At 38.1% G+C, this 16,604-nt stretch overlaps 1 protein-coding gene across 9 annotated transcripts in view; it reads right to left on the bottom strand.

The window, feature by feature from the left end:
- The window catches only part of DNM3 (dynamin 3), a 624,166-nt gene that overhangs the window by 118,935 nt on the left and 488,627 nt on the right, over positions 1-16,604 (bottom strand). For all 9 annotated transcript variants that reach the window (XR_016210404.1, XM_089299537.1, XM_089299535.1 and 6 more), the window contains one exon: positions 420-531. Coding sequence is in view for 8 of the 9 variants with exons in the window: in XM_089299537.1 (XP_089155663.1) it covers positions 420-531 (112 nt within the window). In the remaining variant the exon portion in view is untranslated. The remainder of the gene's footprint in view (positions 1-419; positions 532-16,604) is intronic.

Genomic DNA, 16,604 nt, shown 5'->3' on the forward strand with positions numbered 1-16,604 from the left:
GAGGTAGATTTTCATCAAAATAAGTATATTTTTAAGAAGATGAAATATTGGCATTATGATTAATGATACCTGATTTGTATTAATTCCATGACAACTGTGGATTAGCATATAGAGGAAAATAAAAATTTAAAATAAAACTAAGAGGTTTCTCTGGTCAGCAATCACACTATTACGTTTTGTGGCACAATAGGCCATTTTCTTTAACAAATACACTGGTTAACTTTTTAAAACAGAAATCCAGTGGAGAAAAAGCATTGTAAAAAGCAATATGAAAAGAATAAATAAAATTTCAGTTAAAAGTGTGGCAAACTAATGAAGTCAATAATAAAAAGTATCTCTAGTGAATAGTGTATAGAATTGATATGGCTTCCTAAACATGGCTATTAATAATTTATAGATGAAAGGTATATTCAACTTACTAAAGACTTATCAGGATAGACCCCAGCTCTCAGCAGCGATGCCTTCCAGCTGTCTACGTCCTCCTGCGAATCACACGCCAGCTCAAGGAAGCGGTAGTCTTTGTACACATTCCTGGAGGTAAAAAAGAATCAGGCTGTTAGTTTTGTACCAAATTCAAAATGATATAAATGACAGTCCAGATGGGTAGTTCTCTGACAGTCTCTAGAAGAAAAAAAACCAAACTCATTGTATGGAAAAATAATTACCAAATTCCTACATGCATTACATATTTTTAAAATCCTTACATTAAATTACTTAGAGTTATCTGTAATGCTAAGCAATTAGAAAGGAAATGCAAAGTAAAGGAATTGAAGGAAATACAAATGCACTCAGTATGGTACACAGGGTGTCATTAGTTAATTAATGGGAATTAATAGTGCTGTAGGGAAAGCATTTGTTATTGCTTAGTTAGTAACCACTCTTCAATTTTCTAAAGCTTTTTACAAGTCTGAAAAAGTAGCCCATAAAACTTTAAAATTCAGGGCAATAATCTTATAAACCTAAAAGACTGTTAGACTACAAATAAAAATGTTCATTATATTGTGAAAAAGGAAGACTGACAACCATTAACAGGATGAGATGCCTCTGAAGTGCAAATTTGGAAACTAGATAAAAGTATAAAAATGGGAACTGATGGTGTGGCACAGCAGGTGAAGCAGGCACCTGGGACACCCACAGTCCATATCGGAGTGCTGGTTCAAGTCCTGGCTGCTCCACTTCCAATGCAGCTTCTTGCTAATGATGAGAGAGCAGATGATGACCCAAGTACTTGCACTGCTACCACCTATGTGGGAGACTCAGAATGAGTTCCTGGCTACTGGTTTCCATCTGGCCCAGCCCTGGCTGTTGCCAGATTTGGAAAGTGAAAAAGTGGATGGAAGATCTCTCTCCCTCTGCCTCTGACTGTCTCTCTCACACTCTTTAGTTGTATGTATTTTTTCCACAGTTGAGGCACATTCTGCTTCCCCTTCTCCATTTCTTTAAGTTGTCCACCATTTTATCATTATCTCTCTCTTGGACTCTTATAACAGCCTCCTCATTGGTCTCCCAATATCTTACGGATCCTTTAAACTTGTTCTCTGCACTGAATCCTCATGATCTTCTGAAACTTTGAGTCATATATTTTACCCCTGCAATAAGACTCCAGTGGCTTATAACACTCTCCTACAATGGCTCACAAAGACTCTGTGGCCCCCTCAGCCCCTTTTTTCTCTTTGCTCTTTCAGCACCAGCCAAGCTGGCTTTCTTTCAGTTCCTGAGTGTGTCCAATGTGCTGTGCTTGTAATGCCTTTGACTTTGCTGCTCTGTCCGGAGCTTTCTTTTCATCTCTCCTTGTACAATTAACTCCTACTCTTCCTTGGGAACCTCAACTCAGTCACTGTTCCTCAGACTTCACTTCATGACACCCCTGCTAGGTCAGCTTCTTCCACGCATTTTTTCACAATTCTTTTTACCTTTCCTCCATAACACTTCTCACAGTTATGATTTCAGAATTTTGTGTTTATTTTTATTTTTTCTCCTCCCTCTCATGCTCCCTCCCTTCTCTCCCTCTCTCTCCTTCTCTCTGTCTTTCCTCCCTCCCTTCTTCCCTCCTTCTTTTCCTCATTCCTTTCCTCCTTCCCTTTTTTCCTTTCTAATTATTTCTCTTCTAACTAGCCCATAAACCCCATGAGCCCAAGGAATGTATCATTTTTACTTTTCACCATTATATCCCCAGGGGATTCTGGGAAGATGATGGCTTCACTCAGGTCAAACACATCCTAGTTTCTGAAACCAGGTAGACCTGAGGACTGATTCTCAGAGGGCATGAGCAAGACAGCAGCCATGGCCCTTTGTTGCTCTGGACTGGATAAGAATTTTGTGACCATAGCAAGAAAGCTCTAAGAGGAGACCATCATGAACAGGTGACCCTGTCCCTCAGTGACTGCAGGACCCTTGAGTGTTCCTGATCCTCTGACCTAAGGAGGGTTGGATTGACTGAGTTTTCTTTACCCTAATGTAGATGAAGGGCTTGTTCCTGGTGCCTCCACAGGTAACTGGCAACTTGCCTATTACTGATCCGTAATGACTGAGATGCCTGCACCTTTCCATGGCTCATGGGATTTAAAACAGGCTTAGGGTTCAAAAAACATCAGGCGAATTTGTGGAGCATGCTCAAACTGAGGAAAGATTGAGAGGAGAGGAAACAATGGTAAACAAGAAAACTTGGAATATCCATAGAGTCAAGTTGAAATAAGTAATGAAGGGGGCAGGCATCTGGCACAGCAGTTAAGATACCTGCATCCTATACTGGAGTCTTGGGTTCAAGTCCCAGCCCTACTCCCAATTTTTAGATTCTCCTTAATGCACACAATGACAGGCAAAAGGTGATGGCTCAGGACCTGGGTCCCTGTCACTAAAGTGGGAGACCTGGATTGAGTTTTCAGCTCCTGGCTTCAGCCAAGCTTAGCCCCAGGGGTTGCAAGCATTTGGATTGAACTAGTAAAGAAGATCTCTGTCTATCTGTCTTTTTCTCTCCATCAGTCTTTCTGTGTTTCACATAAATAAAATGAATAAAAACTTCAAAACGAATTAAATAATGAGGACTTACTTAATATGGTGCAATATAAGGGCTACCTATGGACTCAAAGTAAAAATGACATATCACAAGAGAAATTCTAACAGGTAAAAGTTGGGGGAGGGTGGGAGGAAGTAAAAATGTTTGCTATGCCTCCTTTAGTGGGTGGAGGGGTGGAGAGTAGGGAATCAAAAGCACCTTAGAAGTCTCATTTGGGAAAACTGGGTAAGGGGAGAAGGAAGAACCTCATGGAATAATAGAGATGCATTAATGATAAATACAAAAATAATGAATTAAAAAGTATAGTACATATTCCAAATCAATAGAATAAGCGGTTGGGATGGGTATTTGGCATAGCAGTTAGGACACTGTTTGGGATGCCTGAATCTCATACTGGAGTGTCTGGGTTTGAGTCCTTGTTCTACTTCCAATTCCAGCTTCCTGCTGATGTTCATACCAGGAGGCAACAGGCGATGGTTCAATTATTTGAGTCCCTACCACCCATGTGGGGAGACCTGGACTGAGTTCCAGCTTCCTGGCTTAGCTCAGCCTTGGATGTCACAGGCATTTGAGGAATGAACCAGTGAATGGAAGATTTCTCTCTCTCTCTCATTCAAATAAACAAAAATAAATCAATTCCAAAAAAATTATGGAAAACTGTTTCCTGAGCAAATTTTTAAAAAAATAAAATACGATAAATAAATTTAAAATAAAATGACAGGATAAAATCAAATATATTAACTATTTTTTTTAACTTTTATTTAATGAATATAGATTTCCAAAGTACAGCTTATGGACTACATTGGCACCCCCCCCCCATGACTTCCCTCCCACTCGCAACCCTCCCCTTTCATTCATATCAAGATTCATTTTCAATTTTCTATATATACAGAAGATCAGTTTAGTATACATTAAGTAAAGATTTCAACAGTTTGCACCCACATAGAAACACAAAGTGAGAAATACTGTTTGAGTACTCGTTATAGCATTAAATCTCAATGTACAACACATTTAGGACAGAGATCCTACATGAGGAGTAAGTGCACAGTGACTCCTGTTGTTAACTTTACAAATTGACACTCTTGTTTATGGCATCAGTAATCTCCCTATGCACCAGTCATGAGTTTCCAAGGCTATGGAAGCCTTTTGAGGTCTCCGACTCTTAATCTTATTTAGACAAGGTCATAGTCAAAGTGGAAGTTCTCTCCTCCCTTCAGAGAAAGGTACCTCCTTCTTTGAAGACCTGTTCTTTCCACTGGGATCTCACTCACAGAGATCTTTCATTTAGGTGTTTTTTTTTGTTTTTTTTTTTGTTTGTTTGTTTGTTTGTTTTTGCCACAGTGTCTTGGCTTTCCATGCCTGAAATACTCTCATGGGCTTTTCAGCTGGATCCGAAGGCTTTTAGGGCTGATTCTGAGGCCAGAGTGCTGTTTAAGAGATCTGCCATTCTATGAGTCTGCTGTGTATCTCGCTTCCCATGTTGGATCGCTCTCCCCTTTATTTATTCTATCGGTTAGTATTAGCAGGCACTAGACTTGCTTATGTGATCCCTTTGACTCTTAGTCCTTTCATTATGATCAATTGTGAACTGAAATTGATCACTTGGACTAGTGAGATGGCATTGGTGCATGCCACCTTGATGGGATTGAATTGGAATCCCCTGGTATGTTTCTAACTCTACCATTTGGGGCAAGTCAGCTTGAGCATGTCCCAAATTGTACATCTCTTCCCTCTCTTATTCCCACTCTTATCAAATATATTAACTATTAAATTACTATAAATGAAATGAATTATATAAGTTTAGTCAGCTATTTTAGGTTAAAAAATTAAACTCAGGTATATATTATTTGCAAAAATAAAAATACAAAAAGGTATCAGATGAGCATGAAATGAAATTTAGAATGCATGGATGACAACATAAGAGCAGAAAAGATAGAATTTGAAAGTACAGAACAGGATAAGCAATAGGAAAACATTAAATAGGATAGACTGAAATATTAAACAATAATATAAAAATAATTTATGAAAATTGAAAAAACTCATTAACCTGTTTATATCAAATAACATAGTAGATAAGTAAACGTGAATGTTACTAAAAATATAAGACCAGGGACAAGTGTTTAGCCTGATGGTTAAGATGCTTGCCTCCCATGCTAGGGAGTTCTTGAGTTTGATTCCCAGCTCTAGCTCTTGAATCTAGCTTCCTGTTAATGTGCACTGTAGGAGACAGTGGTGATGGTTCAATTAATTGGGCTCCCTGCTTGCTACCCACATGGGAGACCTGGATTGAATTCCTAGCTCTTGGCTGCAGTCTTAGGTACCTGCAGTCCATTGTGGACAATAGGGAAATGAATTAGTAGATGGGTAGTCTCTCTGTCCATCTGCTCTTTCTCTCTCCGCCTTCAGAAAAATAAATAAAATTTAAAAATACAAGACTGACTTAATATAATTATCTGTATATAACTGAAAATATATAGACAAATTTTAATATATTTTTTAATACTAAAAATTAAAGTCAAATATATTCAACTCTATGGCCAAAAACTCAATATGGAACAAATTAATAACATTCTAAAATATATACAAATTATCAAAGTTAATTCAGGAAGAATTAGAAAACCTAAGTGCTTGCAAAATGCTACTAAAGATCTCTTATTTAAGTGGTTAAGATGACCAGCCGGACAAAGATATAGAAATCAATGGTTTTTCACAATGCAGCCAATTATTTAGAAAATATTTCTTTTACATTAGTAGTAAAACATACAGAATACAGAGAATAGTTTTTTTTTTTTAAATTAAGGAAATTATAGAAGCTTAATGAATAGCATGAAACAAGATCTTTTAGTTTAACCATTGGTTATATTTCCTTCAAGTTTTTCCTATGTGTAAGTTACTTTCCTTTATAAAAATTTCAGCTGGCGCCGCGGCTTACTTGGCTAATCCTCCGGCACCCCGGGGTTCTAGTCCCGGTCCGGCGCCGGATTCTGTCCCAGTTGCTCCTCTTCCAGTACAGCTCTCTGCTGTGGCCCAGGAAGGCAGTGGAGGATGGCCCAAGTGCTTGGGCCCTGCACCCACATGGGAGACCAGGAGGAAGCATCTGGCTCCTGACTTCGGATCAGCGTGGCACACCGGGCGGCCATTTGGGGGGTGAACCAATGGAAGGAAGACTTTTCTCTCTGTCTCTCTCTCTCTCACTAACTCTGCCTGTCAAAAAAAAAAAAAAAAAAAAAAAAAGAGTTTTGGCCAGCGCAGCGGCTCAATACTCAATAGGCTAATCCTCTGCCTGCGGCACCGGCACCCCGGGTTCTAGTCTCGGTCGGGGTGCTGGATTCTGTCCCGGTCGCTCCTCTTCCTGTCCAGCTCTTTGCTGTGCCCTGGGAAGGCAGTGGAGGATGGCCCAAGTGCTTGGGCCCTGTACCCGCATGGGAGACCAGGAGAAGCACTTGGCTCCTGGCTTTGGATCAGCGTGGTGCACTGGCCGCAGCATGCCAGCCGCAGTGGCCATTGGGGGGTGAATCAACGGAAAAGGAAGACCTTTCTCTCTGTCTCTTTCTCTCTCACTGTCCACTCTGCCTGTCAAAAAAAAAAAAAAAAAATTTGGATTGGGGCTGGTGCTGTGGCATAGCAGGTAAAGCTGCTGCCTGTGGTGCCAGCATCCCATATGGCTCCGGTTTGAGATTCGGCTGCTCCACTTCTGATCCAGCTCTCTGCTATGGCCTGGGAAAGCAGTAGAAGATGCCCCAAGTCCTTGGGCCCCTGCACCCATGTGGGAGACCCAGAGGAGGCTCCTGGCTCCTGGCTTTGAATCAGCGCAGCTCCAGACGTTGCGGCCATCTGGGGAATGAATCAGCAGATGGAAGAGCTCGCTCTCTCTTTGCCTCTCCTCTCTCTCTCTCTGCCTCTCCTCTCTCTGTGTAACTGTGACTTTCAAGTAAAATAAATAAGTCTTAAAATTGGATTAACCTGTAATGCTTGTACACTTTTATGGGGTAGATCACAATATTTTGACACATACCCAGCATAAACTGATCAAGTCAGATGATAACCAGCCTTTCCATTTCCTTACCTTCTCAATTCCTTATCTCCGCCAGGTCTTTTTATACAGTACATTATTGTGAGTTATTGCCACTCATGTGTGCTGTGGAACCAGAACTCCTTACCTCCCTCTGACTGGGTTTGGTATCTGTTATCAACCTTCCTCCATCCTCTTTCCCTTCCTAGCCTCTAGTAGTCACTATTTTAAATTCAGATACACGAGTGGAATTTATCTTTCTGTGTCTGCCTTGAAATAAAATCTTAATAAATGGAAAGGTATATTTAGTTGAATTGATTACATTGTATCTAGTAGTCTAACAATGTGAACATGAATAAGTATTTTTTTAAAGATTTATTTTATTTATTTGAAAGAGTTACAGAGAGATGTAGAGCAAGAGAGAGAGAGGTCTTCCATTCTACTGGTTCACTCCTCAATTGGCTGCAAAGGCTGGAGCTGTGCTGATCCGAAGCCAGGAGCCAGGAGCCTCCTCTGGGTCTTCCATGTGGGTGCAGGGGCCCAAAGAGTTGAGCCATCTTTAACTGTTTTCCCAGGCTATAGCAGAGAGCTGGATCGGAAGAGGAGCAGCTGGGACTTGAACCCGCGCCCATATGGGATGCTGGCACTGCAGGCAGCAGCCTTACCAGCTACACCACAGTGGCAGCCCCAGTGAATAAGTATTCAATAAACATTTGTTGAATTATGAATCACATTCCCATAAACATTGAATATTATCTTTAAAGCACCTTTTTAAATTCTGTAACATAAAAGTGATACTCCATTAGTGCTTTAATATTTTTCTTCCTGAAGGAAATTGAGCGTCTTCATGCATTTATAGAAATGTTCTTCATCTTGATTTCATTTCATATTGCATTAAATACAATATTTTTATATACAATATTTTTATGGTTTCTCACTTTTTATTTGCATTTGCTTGATAATTATTTGTATTTCTTTGTTTTATATGTATTCATTTGTTTTACTTTTAAAAAAGACCCATTCGTTATAAATGTTAACAGCATAGTTGGATTTTATTTTCCATGCCAATCTAAAAACCAGTGCTGAAGATTTGGAAAATTTCAGTCATGTTTCTTTCTTTCCATAGCTGGTCTTAGTTTTGTCATTTTGTGATATGCTCTGCTTTTAAAAAACGCTTTATTGTTTCCTTTGTTTTGCGCACTGAGCTGCCTTCTTGACTTTATTTTTCAATAGTTTTCAGTTCCATAAGTAAATTGCTTACCTTTAAGCTTTTTACTTCACTTTTGAATTTCTTTTTGTATATGTGAAATTAAGAAATAAGAGAATAATTCCTGACTTCATGAAGAATTTAGAAGCTTTTTAATGCTGCCTTTTAATCTCATGACATTTGCTAATATATCTAGAAATAATGCCCTAAGTTATTTCTGAATTAGTGCTTTCATATCTTTACAATAATCTGCTGCTTTTAAAATTTTATATTTGATTTTGTTACATTTAAGCAATTATTTAGTCGAATTCTATGTTTATCTTGAATAAAACATCTGTCATCATGCATTTTCTGCCTGGACTTCCACATTTGTAACTTCTCATTTGGATTCTTTTTTGTTTGTTTGTTTATTTGTTTTCAGTTGGCTTAGCAATAGAGAGTTGGTTCTGTGGATTTCTGGTTGGCAGAATATTCACATTATCAAGTTGATGCAGTGAAGAAAAGTAGAAGCTTCTTTTGGTTCTCTTCTTGTTTAGCATAATTTTTTTCAAACAGGGTCAAGCATTCATGGGTCACTGATTTTCAATCCAGTTCACTCTATGAGTCTTATAGTTAACTGACATCTCTACTTCTCAGATTCTCAGTGTTTTTTTAAGACTTTCTATCTCCGTTGTATATGACTTTGAGATATAGCAATGGATGAAAGGTGAAAGAAAAATTTTTAATTTTCCACCACCATACAAAAGAAATTATCTTATTTAATCTTCACAGCAATCCTGCAAAGTTGGTACTGGACTATTTCACAGACTAAGAAACAAGATTCAGAGAGATTAAGGGACTTTCCCAAGATGCCACAGCAAATAAATGACACCATCTATATCTAACTAGTCTTTGGTGTAAGGTCTTCATAAAACAAGAATTTCTTGAATGAATGAATTAAGTGAATGAAAAACGAACAAATGAAAGCACAATGGAATGAACTTGGACAATGCTTATCAGTGAAATGATCTTTTTCATTTTTGACTGGATGCTTGACTTTCTTCAAAAACTTAAGATTGAAAAGTATGAAGAGGCAAAACATATAATAAGAAGAAAAAGTTCATTTTAATTAAAAGTGGACCATAAAGAAAATGAATTGTCTAAGAGGGTAAGTTTATTGTTAGAAAGGTTATAATTTTGTTATAGAGTGTGATAGATTATCTTTTTTGTTTTTAAGATTTATCTATTTTACTTGAGAGGCAGAGTTACAGAGAGAGGGAGAGACAAAGAGAGAGGTCTTCCATGCACTGGTTCACTCCCCAAATGGCCAATCAGAGATGTTTGGTCTGATTTGAAGCCAGGAGCCAGGAAGCTTTCTCCAGGTCTCCCACATGGGTGCAGGGGCCCAAGCACTTGGACCATCTTCTATTGCTTTCCCAGGCGCATTAGCAGTGCTGGATTGGAAGTGGAGCAGCCAGGACTCCAACCAATGCCCATATAGGATGCCGGCGCTGCAGACGGATGTTTTATTCATTACACCATAGCCTCGGCCCCGGGATTCAAAAGTCATCAGTTTTTAATTATCTAATTACTGCTCTGCTATAGCTTATAGCTGCCAGTTAGGTTTCCATTTGGGGATATTTCCACTACATGGTATGAATTCCTTTAAGATGTAAAGGTAAGGGAACTGAGAGCACTTGGCTAGCTGGGAAGCATGAAAAGTAAAAGAGGGTAGAGACTTTCCACATTCTCTGAGCAGATCTGAAGAATTCAGCTTTGGCTCACTCTCACCGACCTTTCTCCAGAGTATTTTCTTTCAGGAGCGCTTCACATGGAAAATCTTAATTTTTTTCCCCTTAAAGGATAGCCAAATTCTTGAGAGGGAAAATAATTATCTGGTTGAAACATTAGAAGAGGGTCAAAGGCTTCTGGTGGCTTTGACTGCTTCAATTTTACCCATTTCTGAAGCCTCAACTTAGGCTGTGTCTAGACATCCAAGGAGAGTTGGAAACAGGTCTAAAACACTGAACTGAGCTGATTTACTGGAAGTCCCATAAATTCTGTCGATGAAGCTTCCAGGTTCTCACCACACACTGTAGCTGTATAGATAACCCACAGCAATTTGTACTGACTGAATTTTTTTGTTTAGTCTATTTTAGCTGCAATCATGCAGATATGAGCTTCCGAATGATTGCACTATGAAATCAAGCTGAACTATGTGTTTTACAGTTTGAAGAAGTGAAAATCATTTCAATGCTAAGAGAGAAGTATGAGGAAATTATAAACCTTTGGTAAAAGGCTTTTCAGCAATACACTGAAGAGAAGAAAGCCACATGGATAAGCTCATGTTTTGACTACATGTGTAACTTTCATTCACATGTCAATAGAAAACCCTTGGGTATTAAAAACATGGCGGTTAATTCCCTCACCTGTGACAGCTCTGCAAACATCTGAGACCACATACAAAACACTGGCAATGGTGATCAGTGTTTCAAAACATTACCAAGGCATTTAACACAAGTCACCAAGCTGGCCTCCAGGGAGGCTGCACATACAGCCTGCCTCATGAGGACAGGAGGGAAGGTTCTTCACTACCGCCTCCCACGATCATTCTTTCTCTTAATCTGAAAGCACAACCGTGATGACTGGCAGGCAGTTTTCTTTTACAATTCTTGGTTGCCAGGAAAATTGAACCTCTTTGTCATCTACTTATTAGACTTTTCTTTTCCTTTTGGTCTTAAATGTGCACAAGTTACTTTACATTACATGACATAGTATCTTTAAATAACAGTCTTACTTAGTGAATTTAAAATAGGTTCAGTTTATGAGATCATGACTTGATACAAATTTCCACAAATGTTGTAATTGCATTTCAGAAAGTGTGTGCATGTCTCAGGTCTTTTAGTCTCTGAGCCAACCCTTTAGCCAATATTTTCAAATGTTTCCCCTAGAAGGAGTTTCTATATAATGCAGCATCCTTCTTCCCCTCTCATGCATTTGCCTTATTTTTAAAAAGATTTTAAAGATGAGATGCCAGCAACTGATCACAAATCTTCAGGTGAAATATTAGCTGGAGGCAAAAAAAAGCATTTGGTAGAATTTTTGCCTGTCTTCTAGATAGTAAATATTTACTGACTTAATATAAGGAAAATGTAGTAAAATATAATAAAGATTATTAATACTTGTCAAAGTCCAGTCTGCATCACTTATTGTTTTATATGACATTGAGTAAAATAATCTCTCTGAATTTCATATTACTCACCTATGAAATGAGAAAAATAACTTACCTCAATCTAATTTTGATGAAAAATAAGGTTATGTATTGTGAAGAGCTTGCTTAACACAATGCCCAGTTTTAATATACAACCCAAATACACAAAATTGAAAAAAAACCTTTATGAATTATTACCACTGCCTTATGGTCCTATAAACATGACCTCTTATAAAATCAGGAATCTCCTGAACTAAATGCACAATCTGTTTGAAAAATAAGATTAAAATTTACATTTAGGATTAGTTCATTTCATCAAGTTAGTTAGGATCCATTATTTCAGTTTGCTCAGATGACAAATAATAAATAATATCACAATTCTCCCTGTTTTGCAAATACTGCATATTTTGATGATGTAAAATTCCTAGGAATTGGCAATCCTATCATAGACTGAAAATAGATCTCTAATGATTCATTAACCAGTCTTCATTGAGTATCAACAGTAAGACTTCAGGGGACTGGCTTTGTGGCACAGTGGGTTAAGTCACTGATTATGAGCCTGTCATCCCATATCAGGGTGCCAGTTAGAGTCCTAGCTACTCTGCTTCTGATCCAGCTTCCTGCTAATGCACCTGTAAAGGCAGAAAGGGATGACCCAAGTACTTGGGCCCTTGCCACCATGTAGGAGACCAGGACAAAGTTCCAGGCTCCTGGTTTTATACTGATCCAGACCTGACGTTTGTAGCCATTTGGGGAGTAGGCCAGCTTATGGAAAACCTCTATCTTTCTCTCACTCTGCCTTTGAAATAAATACATAAATATCAATGAGACTTCAGACTTAATTATAAATCTATCATATATGTGCTATATTGTCATGTTTCTCTATTTTCGCTCAGGTATATGCCAAAAGATTTTTATCAAAGTCTAAGTATATTATGTCTACTTAATTCTATTTAAAAACTAGAGTTAGTCTGGTTCAATGTGTTTTTCAAGATTCAAAGCAAATTCCTATTGAACACTGATATATTTTCTAAATAACTGTAAACATTCCCTATATCCACTACAAACTTTATAGCAGGGCATTGATGATAAACCCATCAATAAAAATTTCCACTCTGCTTTCCGTTTTTGAAAATCTGAACAATCTCCACTGTGGAGTTTTGCTGATGTTCCCACCAGTAATAACCCTCCTCATGTCTCCATTTCTGCACGCATTCACTCTGTCACTAATGCTACATTATTGAAGACCTGTGAACTTCCTTTTATCATATTTTCCCTTCTCATTTTACTTGTCTATTGAAACTCCAGTGAGATTGTTTTCTTATTTAGTTCCTTGATCCAAGTCGCTAAACAAGGCAACAGAAAAACTATAACTTCTCTAACAGCACACACTTCAAATTCTTTAAAAAAAAAACAAAAAAGAATTATTTTATTTATTTGAAAGGGAGAGAGAGAGAGAGAGAGAGAGAAATATTGATTCCATCCGCTGGTTCATCTGCCAAATGGCTGTAATTGTAATGGCAGGGGCTTAACCATGCCAAAGCGGGGAGCCACTCCATCTAAGTCTCCCACATGGGTGGCAAGGGTTCAAGTACTTGGGCCATCATTTGCTGCTTTCCCGGGCACATTAGCAGGGGGATGGATTGTAAGTGGAGCCGCTAGGACTAGAACCAGAGCTCTGATAGGGGATGTTGATGTTGCAGATAGCAGTTTAACCCACTGCATTACAACATAGGCCCCACACATCAAATTCTTACCTGGAGATAAGTAGGCACCCAACTGTTCCAAATGTCCCTATTATACTTTGTAGAAAATATGCTTCCTCACTGAACCAGGTGATTATCATTTCACACCTTTTCTTCCTTCAAATCTCAAACAAAGCCTTTACTATTCATACTTCACTGATAACCTTGCTTCTACTTCATAGGGAAAATATACACAGACAAGACCAGATGAGAATGCTCGATCTCCTTTCTAACAAATCCATCAGACTGATTGTATTGCAAGTACAGACTCTGCCTTTCCCTTGCACAATGGATGGTCATATCTTCAATTTATGCACTGGGTCCCATCTCTCTCTCTCTCTCTCTCTCTCTAAGATTTATTTATTTTTTGAAAGAGTTACACACAGAGAGAAGGAGAGGCAGAGAGAGAGAGAGGTCTTCCATCGATGGTTCACTCCCCCATTGGCCACAATGGCCAGAGCTACGCCAATCCAAAGCCAGGAGCCAGGAGATTCTTCCAGGTCTCCCATATGGGTGCAGGGGCCCAAGGACTTGGGCCATCTTCTACTGCTTTCCCAGGCCATAGCAGAGAGCTGGATAGGAAGTAGAGCAGCTGGGACCTGAACCAGTGCCCATATGGGATGCCAGCACTGCAGGTGGCAGCTTTACCTACTACGCCGCAGCACCGGCCCCCAAATCTCTCTTAATGTTCTCTTGGACTTTCTTCCTACAATCATTCCCTTTCTCTTCAACATTTTTTCCCTTTCAACTGCTTAGATAATCCATATGGCACAGTAGTGTGCTTTAAAAGTGACCAATTAGACACACACACACACACACACACACACACACTTTCTCTTAATCTTGTTCTACTCCCAAGAACCACTGTATTTCTATCTGCTTTGACAGAAAAACTCCTTAAATTTTTTTGAATTGTTTCTTCTATCACTTCCCTCTCATTCTTTCCTCCATCCACTCCAGTGAGGACTGTGATCCTGTTACCCTACAGACAAGGACCAAGGGATTCACATCTAGAGAACCACCAAGCCACTTCAAATAAAATAAAACTCCAAGAAAGTTTGTGTCAAATAGCAAAACATGAACTGTAATTACATACTACATATGAAACAAATGACATTGCACATGTAGGATTGACACACAGGACATGCAACCAAAAAATCTATTCACAAACAAAAATCATTATGCTTATTATGAAAATCAAGAAAACAAAACTACCTTGTTGGCATTGAATTCAAAATTTGCAAAATTATAAAAATAAGCAAAACACAATACAGGATACTATAAAGCCATGAATTAACTATGGAAAACCAAGCATATCATTGTTAAATTTAACAGCTTTCTCTCTGATGAATCATAAAATGAAATGCAACTGTAATATAAAAGATGAGAAAAGCAAAATTAGGAATGAGATTTATGATTTCACAAATCAAAGATTAAATCATCTTAAGGAATACTAATTATACTTCTATGATAGTAATTTTGTAAAGAACAGTTATGGACATAATTGCTAAGAAATATAAAATCACAATTACAAGATCCCAAATGACTAACATCTACAGGATAAATCGCAAAAAATATAAAATTTTGCTTCAAAATCATTCTGGTTTCAGAGAGCTTTATACATAATTATTTCTCTAATTTTAAGTGAAATTTTATGTCCTTCATGTAGGACTTTTCAGAAAAGTAATAGATTAATGCATATTCTAAATTTCCAAAAACCAAAATGTGCTATGCAGGATTGCCCAAGCTTATTCTATCCTAGAATTATTCCCCCACCATTCAACAGTATGAAAAAGACCAAACTTTTTGATATACCACTGTATAGCCTCTTGATACCTCTAATCTCAAAATCTTGATTTACTCTCAAATCTTCTTGCTCTCCAACGTTCCCTCATATTACTAAATAGAATTTAGTGCTTGTGCTGGGTGCTTGTGCTAGATGCATACAAGTTATTAATGATACCCTTTTCTTCCCCTACACATTTTTTACCAGTCAGTGTTGTCAATGCATCCTCCATTAGCCCTCAATGACTCTTCTATTTCATCTTTGTAGTTCAGAATGCCATCACCCCTCAGTTGGATCACAACAAAAAATTCCCAATACCTGCGTTTGCTCCACCCCCTACTCTCCATTCTACAGCCCAATCTAACCACATTTCTCCCTATCAGTGTTTCTCCACTGCATAAGATAAAGATCACAATTTTAACAAGGTTGAAAACCATCTGGTTCCTGACTTACTCATCAGGCACTAGCTACCAATGCTTCTTCCTGCCTCAGGGTCTTGGCATATGTTATGCAGTCTGCCTGGTACAATCTTTCTTTCTCCTTATTTCTACACTTAGAATTAGTTTAAACTGTTCTTGAATTCTTAAATTGGCATGTCACTCTTTTAAATTCTCACAGAAGATACAAGTAAGTGCTGTAATCAGATGATTATTATTTGCTATCAATCTCCATTATTACATGATGTAAATTTTGTGAGTAGGGAATATGTTTTTATTCATAGAACCTAAGTGTAGTACCAATGTTTAGTAAATAATTTCCAGTGAAAGAATGAAACTGAAGAAATCATTAACACCTAAGTAAGCTTAGGATCCTTCATTTCATTAAAATATTTTTTCTTGTCTTTCAATGTTATCTTTAAAGATCATTAGAAATGTTTCAAATTGGAGAATTGACTCATTCCCAACAGGACATTATTTCTTCGAATTGAGTTGATTTGATATTTGACCTATGCCATTTCCTTTTCTTGACATAGAAAAGAATAAAAACAAATAATATTTTAAAATAAAATTAAATTTAAAATCTTTAGAAAAATATGTAAGAATCTTGCAAAACACATTTACTGTAAGTCCAGCTGCAGAAGACTGCTGAGTCACCACTAGTCCTGACCTCCTCTGGCTGCCAATGGCCCTGGTGCCAGATCCATGTCAGCAGTAATAACTGTCACAACAAAAGAGCTGAAAGTATGAATTTTGGTTATAACCATGGAGGTTTTATTTGTGATGAAGAAAGGTCAAAAAAGAGGTAGGTTACAATTTAAATGGCAGAAATTTTCAAAATACACAAAGCTTACTATCTAACTAGTCATCACACCCAAATGCTAAAATAATCTGATGTCATAAAAACTAAAAATGTATTGAAATAAAAATAGAAAAGGTGAGATCAGTCAGAAAGTGGGAACTTAATCTCCTGGCTCATTGAAGGGACTTCAGTTCATGGCTCCTTTTCCTCAGTCTTCTTTGTTTCCTTTCTCAAGAGGAAGAAGACTAACTGATTTGAATGGTGAGTTACAAAGGAGAAATTGAGAAAGCCTGTGCCTGCAGGACACAGGCATTTCTCTCCCATTCCAAGATGTTCTGGTGAGCTCTGCCCTCTGGTAGAGGCCTGTGGTCTCTCAGCTGTGGTTGTGATTACTGAGAGCTGAAGTATG

The sequence above is a fragment of the Oryctolagus cuniculus genome, chromosome 7 (assembly GCF_051225735.1).
Source record: "Oryctolagus cuniculus isolate XC-2025 breed Fujian yellow rabbit chromosome 7, ASM5122573v1, whole genome shotgun sequence".
Taxonomy (NCBI): domain Eukaryota; kingdom Metazoa; phylum Chordata; class Mammalia; order Lagomorpha; family Leporidae; genus Oryctolagus; species Oryctolagus cuniculus.